The sequence below is a fragment of the Varroa jacobsoni genome, unplaced genomic scaffold (assembly GCF_002532875.2).
Source record: "Varroa jacobsoni isolate VJ856 unplaced genomic scaffold, vjacob_1.0 scaffold_1427, whole genome shotgun sequence".
In the NCBI taxonomy this organism is placed as follows: Eukaryota; Metazoa; Arthropoda; class Arachnida; order Mesostigmata; family Varroidae; genus Varroa; species Varroa jacobsoni.
Window position 1 is genome coordinate 2,257 of NW_019214329.1, and position 14,763 is coordinate 17,019.

At 41.1% G+C, this 14,763-nt stretch overlaps 2 protein-coding genes across 3 annotated transcripts in view; both read left to right on the forward strand.

Moving 5' to 3' along the window:
* Positions 1-215: 215 nt before the first annotated feature.
* LOC111269958 (fidgetin-like protein 2) lies at positions 216-6,377 on the forward strand (the record flags this gene model as incomplete). The annotated part of the gene is given in 6 exon segments (XM_086972301.1): positions 216-1,083; positions 1,593-1,723; positions 1,982-2,109; positions 2,381-2,554; positions 2,937-3,177; positions 4,994-6,377. Coding segments are annotated over 6 exon segments (1,197 nt in total). The 3' UTR covers positions 5,353-6,377.
* A 4,100-nt stretch (positions 6,378-10,477) lies between these two features.
* The window catches only part of LOC147752187 (CD63 antigen-like), a 12,912-nt gene continuing 8,626 nt past the window's right edge, over positions 10,478-14,763 (forward strand). Inside the window, exons 1-2 of one of the 2 annotated variants that reach the window (XM_086972303.1) lie at positions 10,478-10,984; positions 13,191-13,619. In XM_086972303.1, coding sequence (XP_086828429.1) covers positions 13,587-13,619 — 33 coding nt within the window. In that variant the 5' untranslated portion in view covers positions 10,478-10,984; positions 13,191-13,586. The remainder of the gene's footprint in view (positions 10,985-13,190; positions 13,620-14,763) is intronic. The other variant, XM_086972302.1, reaches the window with a different exon arrangement.

The following is a 14,763-nucleotide window of genomic DNA, read 5'->3' on the forward strand; positions in this document are numbered from 1 at the left end:
ATATATATATTATGATCGAGACTTGTGTGTATTTACACATGCTCATGATGTGCTGTTTTTTTAGTATCACTGAAATTTTCTACGATTCTCTACGAGCCTAATGCAAATTGACAGCTTACTTACACTGCGTATATAATCAGTTTGAGTAGATAAACAGAACATTAGGCAAATATATCTTATTTTTTATAGCATAAGAAAGTGACCGTTGTTTATAGGTGTGCAAGTGACGCTGACGTCCGATGGAAGATGAAGCATCATAAGGGAAAAGCAACAGATCTGTCTTGATCACTATATAACGGAAAATACCATGGCAGAATATAACAGATGCTGAAAACTGATGTATTTCTCCCGATAGACTGGTTTGTTTATCCAAGTAAACTGTAATGGCGGACAATGTTAAAAGGAAGCTGACTAGAGAGCACGATGTTACTTAGCATGATGGCGTCTATTTTTTTCTCAGGCTCCCGTCTAGGTTACGTAATCAGAACCAAGGTTTTCGCTCAGAACTGCACAATTGACGGTACGCGATGTTTCGGCAACAGGTATCACTAAGAATACCGTTAAAGTTACGACATGTTGCATCGGGAGGGACATGCACAGGGACAATTACCGAACGCGTCCAGCGCATCTTTTCGATAAGCAAAAGATCGAAAAACACAAAATGCTGGAAGTGCTACGATAATACTGAAACGCCATCTATGTATTCGATGTACATATACAGTAATTTTGGTTACGCTGGCGAACAGGACAATTGTATTTTATTAGAAATAGAACGGCTTCGTTTTATTATACGGCTTTATTGTTTGTTCTACGTACTTATCACTCGGAGCCCCTAGATACTAAAGTCAACGCCTAGACTGTGAACGTCTCGTGGGCTTTCTCCCGCAATTGAGGTTAAACGTGAGGGACAACGAAGACGATGTCGTTTGTGAAGTATGTGAAGGATATCTTGGATACTCTGCCAACAAATAGCGCGGGGGAGAAACTCGACACACTGTTACGTTTAATGTACTCTCTGTCGGCAAAATTTCTACAATTACAGCTAGTCAATCAGCATGCTTTGGCTATGTGTAACTTGAAAAGGTACGTGAGCGAGACGACTTGTTCAACTACCCGTCCCTGCATCGAGGTCAATATACTTCAGATACGAACACAACAGTTCTGCTATAGCCGTTCGACTTTCCCTAAAAATCATTCTATGCTGTGTGGAGATTTAATGTTTTCGAATACGTACGCGGAATTGCATGATCAATAAAGATGCTTACGGCCAAGATCAGTATCAACGTCACCTTACAGTAGGCCCTATATTTCATTGGCGGTGAAAACTTTGGATCGTATGCTAGCACCTACTTCTGATTCACACACTCGTGTCCTTGCGGTATCTGCGCAAAGCTGGAAGTGTGGCCTTTAGTTGAAAGATAATTATTGGTACTTATTTATGTACTTTACACGAACCACCAATATTCTAGTGACGTTTACCGTCGCAAATCGTGTTGATTCGTGCTCTTCCTAGACCTTCCCAGACAGGTATCGTAGAGTATCTATATGTTGCATATAAACTGTTTGAATACTTTCTTCACCGTTTCTCTTAGCAAAATATTAAAAGAAAAAGCTCCAGATGTATCGAAGATACCTTCATTACACGGACCGCATTTTTACTTTTCGAATTCGCCCGGGATCCAACTCATCAACTCTAACTGCCTCGAACCGCGCACCGTAGTTGGTATTAACCTTTCAAAGCGTTCTGTTTTCATAGTACCACTACATTTTCCATATAGTATATATTTTACATATTCTATATATATATATATATACATACACACACATACATGACAGTTATTTCTAGCTGTATCAGTCCGCGATTGTTCGGAACAGATTATGAGTTACCGAGTGATATACTGGATAAGCTATTAGTGCTGAGATCCAGGCGCCATTTGTGACACGTCCCATATCCCCTATACATCTTATGATATCACATCAGGTCATCAGCTGGCGAAGGGAGCCCTGGCAGCAGCAACTGGGCGATATCCTGAAGTTGGCGGAATCCAAATGCCAAGGACCACACTTCTCTACGGTCCAAACGGTGTCGGGAAGTCCCTTCTACTCAGAGTTAGTTTTTAATTGCCTTTCTGAACCATAACGGCTTCGCAATTTATCCCAGTTTCAGTTAAATGTGGTTTTTGCTTTATGTAGATATGTTAAGCCCGTTCGTCGCGGCGATTGCTAATTAACGCGCTGCTGCGAATTTCGTCTTTCAATGTTTGACGACGTAAGACCTAACCTTTTGACACCTATAAACCTACAATACTATGACGCTAAATCAGAAATACGCTTCTATTCGGATACAATTAATGGTATGTGCTATTTGATTATGAAAAAGGTTCTAGAAAATTGCGTGGCCAGACCCTGGCGCTGTCTACGTCTTGACGTTCACGCGTTGACCGCCGATAAGACATTTTTGGAATTGGCGTTTTTCTCGGCGGTCTGTTACTCACCAGCCGTGCTTCTTGTCGACGATTTGCACAAGATCAGGACCCATCCGGAAACTGTTACCGTAAGCGGCGACAATAAGAAGACGGTTTAGTGTGTGCAGAAGCAACATATCATAACATGCCCACGATTGCGACAAAACCCATCGGCTTTTAGGAAGCCCCTATTATTATTTGCTCTAGACGCGCCAATTATGCACTCTAGTCATTACACGATAGACTACACTTTAGTAAATCCACTGTTCGTTACATTTACCGTCCCGTAATTACCCATATCTTTGGATAGCAACTGTTGACTCGTGCTTTAGTATAAAGCACGAGTCAACAGTTTTTTTATATTTCTATTTTTTTATTTTTATAGTATATAAAAATAGCCTTCATATGCCCAAATTTCGAAATTGTAACTAACGTCATCCGGAACGATATTGCTCCTCGTGTGGTACTTAGCTTCTGGCGGAGAAGGTGAAATATCTGCGCACTCAGACTGCGGAAAATGTGGAAAATGTCAACTTTGTAGCAACATGTATCAAGCCATGGGAGCTTCCAGATGAGCTACTTGATCAGTTCGAAACACGGATTTTAATGCCACTGCCGAACGCCGTTGAGCGCCTCGCCATCCTAAAACTTCATTTGCCGAAAACCGCGCCCATAACCCTTGAGCAAATGATCGACTTCGTTAATGATCTGGGTGGGTACATAAGGGGGGGAGGGGCGCGCGTCCAGTTGACGCCAATAAATTCGCGTAATATCTTACAATTAAAGCATAACAGGTTCGGGTAACAGGCAAGTACCATTGCAAACACGATTATCATTAACGTGTAAAAGATCTGTTAGTATTTCTGATATCTTTCTACGTATAATATCGCGTACGCACATCCGAGTTTATTCCTATTATAAGACTCTAACCGAGGAAGCCTTAACTAATGTGACAGGTGGAATACGCCACAGCCATTGACCCAGTGTCCCAACGGTCCTCAAAGGAAAATTGATTTTAATATAATGCCAAATAACAAAAAATAAAATGTCTAGCACTGTTGTTGGGGGCGCTAACATAATGACCAGTTTCAATGTCTCAACTGTAGGCCGATTGAAAAATCAAATTTCAATAATTATGGGCGAAGGAATTTTGTTGCTGGATAGATAGATAGATAGATAGATAGATAGATAGATAGATAGATAGATAGATAGATAGATAGATAGATAGATAGATAGGTAGCAAATCGAGCTCTTTACATTCGTGTCATTCTCATTGCTTTTGACAAGTCTGACTGATAACACATGAGTGATGATTATGCGGATTGCCCAAGCTTGAACAATAAGCTCTACACAATACTTATACCTATGAATTAATGACTTTATATACATACATATAAAGGTATTTTATTATGAGAACGTACAGGAAGCCGAGTAACATGTATAGCAAAAACTATAGACTAATGGATGTTGATACGGAAGAGTTCATCGAAGCTTTGCGCACAGCAGCATACGTTGTGGTGACCTGTACCGTTCTGTGATGGCAAACAACGATGGTGATTGAGGTTGGCATTTACAGCTTCAGCACAACTTAACAGATGTGATTATTCTTGCTACTCATAGGTAGCTTCAGAGGTATAATTAACTTAACGGACAAAAATTCAACGAGTGAAATTAGCCTCTGCGAAAGCCATAGCGCCTTTCCGGTATAGCATCAAATCGACAGGGAACAGAAGGAATATAGAAGATTGTAGTCGAGCCACGGGGTGTCAGAATGTTAGAACAGAGTCAACCAGGCTTAGACAAATTCTAAATTTGGCGTATACAACTTCCGTGTGAATCCAGCACACAAGTAACGGACACACGTAACACTGAACAGTGCGCAATCGTTGACTCATAGAGGTTTACTTCGTACAGAGATTTCTAAAGGTGATAGTGCTTGAAGAAGCGCATACATTGACGACGGGCAGATACTATAAGTGGTTGATATTTTACCGGAACTATTGTGTCAGCATGCTTTCAAAGCGATAATGTTTTCCCTTACTTTATTGTCTGCTAGTTCTGTTAGCGCCGTTGCCACCTTTCAACTTTAGCGCAGGCTTGAGATGATCGTAATGATCTTGCTGAGACGATTTTTCTCGTCTCTTCTGGCCGAAACAGGGTACCGAAGTAGCATTGAACTAAGATTACCCCAAAACACCGGTGGCACTTTCAGCGCTGCCCTGAGCTTAACTGCTCGACCGATCTGGCGGGAATAAAATCCGAATCAAAATATTCTACCGTCACTGTAATAATGTGGTGGCTTCCGTGATAAATCTCAGGAGAAACTTGTCGCGATGGGCGGAATTTATTGGCGTAGCGACTATGTATTCATAATTTGCCACATCGGCTTTAGATTTAAAGGAACAAACCGGATTATCAAAAAACAACGGCTATTTGCACTTCTGTCTATGAAACTCAGGACTAATTTACTTAGATTATTAATTACAAACATGAGTTTACGTCTGTTGTTTTGTTACGAAATTTTGCAGAAGGCTATTCCGGTGGTATCATTAAGCAAATTGTTGAGAACGGTATCAAGTTGGACCTGGCAGAGCTGGTCGACCTGTCGCAAAAGTATCAGCAGAACGTGAACACTTTGGAGGAGTATTGGGGGTTTGTCGAGTTGGAAATAGTTCGCCTAGGACGAGCATGGAACAGCAAGAAAAAGAAAATACCAAAGAGGGGCATCGATAAGCACAAAAGCTTTGATGCTGGGTTTCAAAGCACTTCCGGCTCACCAATTGTTCCGAGCTCTTTAGACATCCCAAGATCGTCAGAGTCAACAAAGCTGCACACGCAAATGACATCGGCGTATGTTGGAGGCAGTCAGAAAAAAAAATGTCCGTAAAGTAAGGAGAAATTTTGTTTTTTTTTTCGAAAAGGAACGCCTATAACGTAAACCAGAAATAAAGAATGGACTAAGGTAAGCCAGCGGTACTTCTTGTAAAGCGGCAGACAGTTCCGATCAGGTAAACGAACAAAGAAATAAAATTAGAGACAGCTGAGAAAATTCATCTTGACACTGACTGGTACTTACTCAAGAATGTTGAAACTATTTTGACGCGTTCTTGCTAGGTAAAGTCGTCTGTGTTTCTAGTAGTTCTGTTCAGTATTACTACAGATCATATTAGCTGATAAAGATTATGGCTGGTTAGCGATTGGCTATAACCAACAGTCTCTTGGTTGGAATATAAATAATTCTTGAATAAATGCACCGAAACTCATGTAATAACTGCGTCCGCCATCCGCAAGCAGCTAACTATCCCGTGAAGTAACTAATGGGTTCGAGACCTGCTCGATCATGTTTTGCCAGATTGGGATGGGATCTATCCTACCGGGCAAATTATCATGGATTTTCTACGAAACATGAAAACGATTACGGAAGTTGTCCAAGTCGAGCCTATTAAGAATAGGCCAGATCCCAAATTTAGAAGCAGCGTATTCCTTCTAATACATCTTAGAAGCAAGGGTTAGTTGAGCTCGTATCGGTTACTGCTAGGAAAATCTAGAATGCCATAATTGTACGCACTCAATTTGGAGCGGATAACATCTACCTTAAAACTGTGCGTTGGTACTCCTGGATATCTTTCAATCCAATGAATTTTCGAAAGGAAAAAAAACAGATACTCACGAGCGCAAGCTTACCTGAAAAAGTATTTTTTCCCATAAATTACGTCCAAGAGTCAATCGGTGTATGTTACTGCATAAACATTCTCACAACCTTCGAGATAATCTATGCTCGAATGATGATATTATTTCCTCGAATTTTTAATTTAATTTATTTTACAGAAATCTAATTTTGATTTCCGAAAAGTCAGGCCTCATCCCGTCGATCTACCTGAACATTGTCGGTCATGTCTCTAGTAAGTTATTTCTCGTGCACAAACAAAAAAAAAAAGCCGACGACTGTTTCTAAGCCGTAACAACCACTTATCTAGACTTTTATGTCAACTGTCTAGTCCGGTGCGATTCGCCATCTTTTATATGCTGAACACTTGCGTGAATATGAACTGTCCTAGAATTACTTAATAGGAGGTTTTTATTAAGGTAACTACAATGGGCAGTTCATGCATAGAGCATAACATGCTTCAAAGCTGTGTCGTATAATGTTGTTATTTTATCACGGATGTTAAACTGACAGGCAGCTGCGCTTTAATAAATGACTGCCCCGAAACTAGCCACGCCAACAATAACAATAGACATTATATCACTATCACAAGCAGATTTGCCCCGTGGATGCTTTACATCATTCACTGACCTCCTGTCACTCTGTGCAGGAACTCTGTGTACGGCACGTAACACGACAGGTGACATCGAAAACAGCCGTATTGAAATTCAGCAACGAAGGCCAGGTGCGGCGTCCTGTTGCCCCTAGCTACGGAACAGGATGTTTAGACACCCACACCTGTATATACCTATATATACGAAAGGGGCTATAAACGTGTGTGTGGTTGTGTCAGTGAGGTTTGGTGAATCAGGAAATGTTGCTTTTTCTAATAACTTTTTCTCAATTTGTGCAACTCGCTCGCAGCCTACAGAACAGCAGTTTATGACTGGTAAATTGGCAGACAAGACCAGGTCGGCTCGCTCCGGCCGCTTGGTTGCTGTCATAGCAGATAACAGAACATGTGTCTACACTTCAGAGTATGATGAGAGGACACTGGACCAACGAGCGGCGGGGCGAGACCGATGAGGAGTTGCTCTGGCGGTAGCTTTCTTCCTTCTCTATTACCCAATAGAGGGCTATTGAGGGGCATGAACAGTAGATTAGGGTCGACCCAAGCTGGGAATATCGATTGTGGTGGGTAGCGCGCGGGGGCGGCGTGGGCTGTAGACGCTGGTGACGGCGAGACCATAGTAAACCGTGCTGGTATCAGCAGCTAGGTCTAAAAAGCTCTCGTTACCAACCATCTGTGAAGCCGGATAGCGGAGTAGTCTGTTGTATACGTGCGGCCTGATTTTGCTGGCTTAATAGTCACGAAAGCTACTCAGATTGGGAGCTTTCTGGTCAACGTGATCAACTTCCTGCTCAGTTCCGTATGAAGTGTTCATATAGAGCTTGGCAAGCACACGAGAGAATATGGACGCTGCAAAAATAGAAAATAGAAATTTGTATAGATGAGCCTTGCTTTTTCTATCTATGTATTTACATTGTCTATCATTTTTAGATGTTCGTATGTGTGAGCGACATTCGGATGTTGTGTAAAAGATAGGGACTGAAGCAGCGATCTAGAAAATGTATTTAACGGCTGCCTAATACAGCAACAGTGACAAAATAGCGTGACCAGGGCTCACAGTCTATTCGCAGATTAAATACATGAAGTGCTCTATCTATATGATATAAAATTTCTAACAGGCAAATACAGAACAGGAAGGTGGTGTTTCGAAGTACGAAGCTTATGAATGCGTTAAATTTCTATGGGTATTTTCTTCCATTTGCACCGAACGCGGACTTCCGATGCTTGAAAATGAAATCTGATTCAAGCTCTGAGTAAAAGTTAACCTACTCTGAAGTACGCAAGCTGTCGCACGGTAGAGTCAGAGTAAAGTTTAGGACAGATTGAATACTGATTCAATATGATTTGTAGTACTGCCGACCTAGAATGGGAGCCAAGTGCTCTAAGCAAAACGGGCGCTCCATTTCAGTCTCGTGAAATTATCTGTCTGCCATACGGGTTTTAGTTATACATATTCGATAATAGAAATGGGCTTTAATCAACGAGACGACTTCTACAATCGCAAAACGAGTATCGTATGTGAGCCATGATGTTCTTGATAGCGTTTGTGTATACGATTCTTACAAAGCCTTCGTCTGTATTTTAGCTGGTAGCGCATAACGCCGGTATTCCAAGATATTCGACATTTGTTTTAATCGAGTTGTGTTGAAGATTTATCGGAGATGCTAGTTTCAATTCAGTATCGTTATCATCAATGAATATCTTCATCTTGTTCAGTAGGGTGAGCTCAAATACCTAGGTGTTGCTATACGTGACAGCATCGCTCGACCATATAGTATTTACAAAATCCTAATCAGAAGCTTGTTATTTGAGGCATTCATTATCCGAGACGATATACAAAAGTCTATTGTCCGTCCAGAGCCTATCAGCGCGTTGCGACCAATATCGCATACGTATGTGGTTTGCCTTGCTAAAAATCTGACGTTTACTGATATAGTCGGCTGCCATGAGCGTGTTGAATCTTTGTTGCGGATCGGTTTTGAAGTCGCTGATATTGAATCGTGCTGCACATAGATAGTTACCATGTGGAGCTAAAAAGTGGAATGTTCGCACTGGCATGACATTCGTTTTGGTAAATGTAACCTACTTCATTAGCTGGACCTCGCTGCAGGACAAGGAGGGGGCCCCCTAACAAAACAATGAACGAGTGAATGGAAGTACTAGTGAAAATTCTTCTACAACTGAGAAATACATAGAAAAGACATTGTCGTCCGTACAAAGTTGCGCGCAAGCCCCGTTGGCCAAGCATGTTAAATTGTCGGACGAATCAACGGCGCACCTCACTGTTGCCCCGCTACAGAACCGCAATCATCTGGGACCTCGTCATGGCCATAATCAGCGTCAGCGAATGGGCGGGAAATGTGTGACGGTAGTGTACCTCGTGGTTTTTTGGATAAAACAGTTAAGTAGACAGCTGCAATGAGCTGGCTGGACTCGTGGTTGATCGTTGTTACATGTGGCAAGCGACAACGTGAATGAAATCTATATCAAAAAGTGCACATGATTCTTCAACAATTTCGTCATGAAGAACTGGATCCCGCTAGACCTGGAGCCAGCCATATTTTGCTGCATTTTTATTGCTATCGTTGTTCCGCCAGAAGCAGTTGTTGTCATTGCTCCTGTTGACGACCTGCTGGTGTTCACGATGTGGTCATTTCATGTGAGTGAGGGCTGGTAATTGCAAATGGCTGGAATCGTTTTTCTATTGTCGCCAATTCGTTAGCTAGCTGCTAGGTAGAAATCCAAACGTGAGAGTTCTAAATAGACTTCTCCCTTCTAGGTACCGTAACATGCTATAGTCTAAAGAGAACAACGAAAAAGCAAAGGTTGAGATGTAAGACAGACCATCACACGGCATATTTTTTTATCCGCAGAAACAATTGCCGGGATGGTTACATCGTGCAGCGTTGAACGGCAGACTGCTATTTCTATAGTTAGCTTGGTGTCAATCTATTTGGGGGACGAATTCACATTATTGGCTGTCTGCTCTGTTTTAGCGCCCATATAGCAAATGCATGAACGCCGAAGATGGTGACTCGTTACCAAACAGCGGCAGAGCTCGATATCGCATAAAATAGTAATTTTCCATATATTGTTGATATTTTTTCTAAATCGACCATGTTTTGCTTGTGATCACACTCTTACGAAACTATCTATTAACGTAGCATCATCGAAACGGAAATAAAACTCTTGTTTCAACATCATGTTGGAACCACTGCGTTGTCAATTTTAAATTATGTGATTATAGCTAAACATCATTTCTTCTATCTCGCCGCTGACTCCACGGAGGGAAGAGCGTAGTTATGTGAGTTAACCAGTAGCGAAGTATTTGCCTGATCTACTAAAAAAAAATGCCATAGGTTGTTAAAACGAGCCATTGTTCTATAATAACATTATTATAGTATGGGTTCCGTTTATCTGTACGACGCATGCGTAGTGAATAGCTAATCTTCACGTTCACTATTAATTATAAAACGTCCAATGAAATCAGAATAAAGGTGGACTCATTTACCTCGTCATAATCCGGTTTGGATTTAGCCAATTGTAGCTATCGACAAAGACAATTGTCGTCTATGGATGATTCTGTACGCTCGCTAGGATTAGGCAGAATCGGCTTTTAAATCTGCATCGGCCGCTGTTTAAGCTGGTTATCTGTTAGTACAATCGATTACCAGTAGACCCATGATAGCATTCCCAAATACGCTAGTACCGGTTAAGTATCGTTGGCAGCACTTCAAGCGGTTTTTCGACCGGCCGCTGCCAACGTGTACGGGTGTACGTATCGATATGCAATCAATAAATGAGCCATTGCGTTTCTATGAGCTTGATCGGAAAGGCCGCTAAAATGTGATTACTTTCAACTAATTACAAAGCAGTGCATAGGAAACAGCTTAATACGGCAATGGCTATCGCTTTATGTCGCAGCGTGGCTAAAGTGGATTCATTTATTAAGTGAATAGGGAATTTGGGTAAAGGTATTCTCGCGGCCATTCAGGAGGTGGGGTGCAAACTTCACACGGGCGCTTGCTGGGGAGTAACTCCCATGGGAAGTAATTGTCGAAAGTGCGAACTTTTCGTCCATCGAACAGAACTTGTGTCGAATCACGTACCAGTGCTAAATGGCCGTATGGTGCCCTTCGAATCAAAGTATGCTTTGTTCAAGGCCAGGGAATATATAAATGATACCCAATGACGATGCCCTTCCCGTTCAACATCGCCTACATCGTTGTACATTTGCTTGTGGTAAGCTGGTATAATTCGCTCGCTAAAGAAAAGTACATTGTTCGAATTTATCATATAAGTAAGTTGACGATCTAAGTTGAGGTAACATTTCCTATGTCGGATTGTTTGATGCAGACGACCCGCACCACCTATAAGCTATAATCGTTAGCGACACAAGCTGTGACTAGTATCTCAGTATGAACTGTCAGCTATAATTCGTCTATTGACGTGAGAATTGATATATAGAAATATATGGGTCTTGCAGAAAAAGGAAGCCGAAGTCCGTCTAAGTAAAAATACAATTGGCGTATAGGAGCAACTTTGATCGCTGATAGCGTTAGTATAATGGTTGGTTAATGAAGACGCTTTAAGTTCATCCACGCTGTAGACCACTGTTACGTGGGACGCTTCAATGCAATGTAATAGCAGTAATGTGGATACGACTTTTACTTCGTTTGTTGCAAATGTACACGCATCTGGGCAGCGATGCAAACAAATAATATTACCGCTGGGTTTTTACCTGTCACGTACACAATGTCATATGAACAATATACTTATACGGCGTAGCCACTGGGAAGTAGATAGAATAACCACGGAGAACGGTTTGACCCCCTGACATACGACTTGGGCTTATGTTAGTTATCAGCGGACCCCTTTTCCTCTGTGCGACAGGACCCGATCCACATATACACGCAGATACTACACGTTGGGAGCAAAAGAAAAGCGTCTTGGAAATGAAACGTAGTTTTGTAGTATATACCCGCTGGTCTTTTGCTCATTGTAAATCGTGCGCAACAAACGCTTGTCTGTGTAAGGAAAAAGTACGCGTGTAAAGCCTATCGAAGGCGTCCGTATTTCTACAATATTTCATTCTGCTGCACACGATTTATTAACGAATAGCTAAAATCGTGGGACACAAATGCAGTGAATTGGCTCAATAAAACTTTTTTGAATCGTTAGTTATATGTTGCGTGCGTGTCTCTGTGAGACACGTAGAGTAAGCTTGATGCATAGTCGTCAGCCACGGTGTGGAAACAGCTACAGATCGAAAGCAGGGTTCATTGAGATTTGCTGTTGGCATCTTCGGCCTCAACTGATCGATCAAAAAAAAAAAAAACTAGTTGGCCTATTTAAATTCTAGCCTGAGCAACAACGGCTATCGAATAACAATACCTGACACTCACGGTTTGTGTTATTGAAACGCTTCATGTGACGCTATTCTGCAGGTCGGCTAACCGTGAGCTTGGGAGCGGGTGTCGTAGGTTTATGCTGTAGGTTCTAAGTAAGATATATAAATGCGTATCGAATCACTGAGTTTCTTTTTTTTTGCTAATTAACTAAGTTTGCCGCAAGAAAGGCCAGCTACATTTGTGCTAGCTCAAGATAAAATTTCATTTCCGCAATTTTAAACCGAGCCATCAAAAACATACTTGTAGGCTAAAGTAATTCACTTGACGATGTTAGAAGTCCTAATCAATATGATATACATTGGAAGACTCACGTTGCCTTCGGGAGAGGTCGTCAGATCGGCTGTGACGACATAACTGGGTCACGCTTGTATGGTTTCAGTGCGGCTAAGAGCTCACAATGATAAGTTCGAACACGCGACGAACGCGCTTGACGCTGATGACAATAGCAGCTATCAGGTACAATCAAACCCATCGATAACCACGATCAATATTGTGCCTTTTGTTCTTGCAAAATTTGAAGAGCTAACCTGAAGTCGCCAGGATAGTTGTCATAACAATAAAAATGTTGTTTCGTTTTAACGCAAGAGTAGGATAATCGTTAATAATCTATCTGGAAGTGAACTTTAGGTTTAATCACTTCGACCGGCATTGTACCTCATAGGAGACTTCGCTATATCGGAAATGAAAATACGTGAGAAACAAAATGCCGGTTATTTCTAGTAGAGGTACTTCCGTAACACGAATAGTGTGCTTAATGGCGTGGCTAGTTCCTATCTGAAATGACAACAAGGCAAGCATGCATAGTATTCAGAGATAGACTCAATTGTAAAAACGAATAGGTCTGACGCTCGCCAGCTTTGCATAGCCTTCGCTCTTGAGGCAATTAGCAATTGATACATCCATTCAGGATGTTTTCCAGCAAATAGGAAGCAAGCGCACTCTTTGCACCTTAAGGGTTAATGCAAACTAACAGCCCAGGGGACTGTGGTGGTTTCTTATTATTTCATTTGAATTCGATTTGTATCGGATAACGGTAGAACAACAGTAGCTGAGGTTTAACGTACGCGATCGACAAGTGTGAGGTGTTTTTTTATTGAGTGGGAGTGGCCACAACGCCACGATGTGCCAGGAACAGTTCAGACTATGTGAGGATGACCGTGAATAGCAGCAGTCTCGATATACCAGACCGGCGGGTTCTGGAATAAACCTGTGAACTTATTTCTCACACACGTACAATGGACTGAAGTTAGTGTGGTATTACTTCAGCCGAGGCGGACGGCTAGCACGGTTCGTTTCTCTTTGCCGAGTATTTATCCTGAACAACATGCCACTCGACATACGACATATCGTTGCTCAAAAAAAGTAGACCGTCGAAACATCGACTGCATGAAGTGGTACATTCTATTGCAAGTTATGCCAAGACTAGTCTTCGAATGAGCTGGAAGGAACTATCTACTGAGGTCTTAGTGAGTACTTGTACCGTGTACCTAATGTGTATTGTTTTTTGTACGCTGTGGAGAATTTTTGATGTACGCGAAGTAGGTAATCCTCTATATTTATTCTAATATTATGTCACAATATCCTGGTCCATTTTTAAGGCTATCCTTATTCGATATATATGGAGTGATATGGCCTTGTCTACTGAAAACAAATAAGATAAAACTTATGACGAAGCTATAACTTCTGCTAGAATTAGTATAATTGTATAGTTACGTGTAGTACAAATATATGGGTACGATAAATCGTTCAGACTAGAAAAACTACAATGATCTATAGCAGCTTTTGAAAAAAAAATGAAGTCAACTTTGAGATTTTGATTATAACAACGAAAGATCCAACAGTTTCCGAAAACCGCAGTTTTCTAATTATGTTATCGGATATTTCTCATATACATTACTGCATAAATTTTTATCTTCTGATTTGGTTACTGTGGTCTGGTCTGATTATTTTTTAATCGATTTTGTTTAACGAAATGTAATGATGCATTTACATTGTAAACCAGTTGTTAAAGTCTAATGGTTATGTATTGCATGATAACGCGTCGTTATTGATTGTACTATAGGTGATTGTTATAGATGATTTTGTTATAGGCGCGCTTTTGACTCCGTAACAGCTGTACTCGTTACCTTTTAAGGTTGTTTGAACCTGAATAGCAATAAAGCTAGCTCGTCGTTTCACAGAGTACTGCCATTCTTATTAGGACTTCTATGCAACAAATTGGTGTGGTTAGCTGTCGATTAAGTGAGTTAAAAGTTATCGATATCGCTCCTTGTTTGCCATTGTTGCAGAAAACGATGCTAAAATAACCCCAATTGTTATCGATTTACGTGATTGATATTATTATAACGGTGGCCTAAAGGATTAGAAGGCGGGACGTTATGATCCCAAGTCGCTATTATCGCCCTGTTCGCTATCTAACAGATCATTAGCGGCACACTATATATATATATATATAGACAAAACATAAATCGTGGGAATGTCACCTGGGATAACGGTGTTAAAATAAAGGCATATTAAAGTATAAATTTATTCTATCTTTTAGACTTTAGCCAATGCTATATATATATATATATATATATATATGCCTTTAATATGTCTTTATTTTAACAC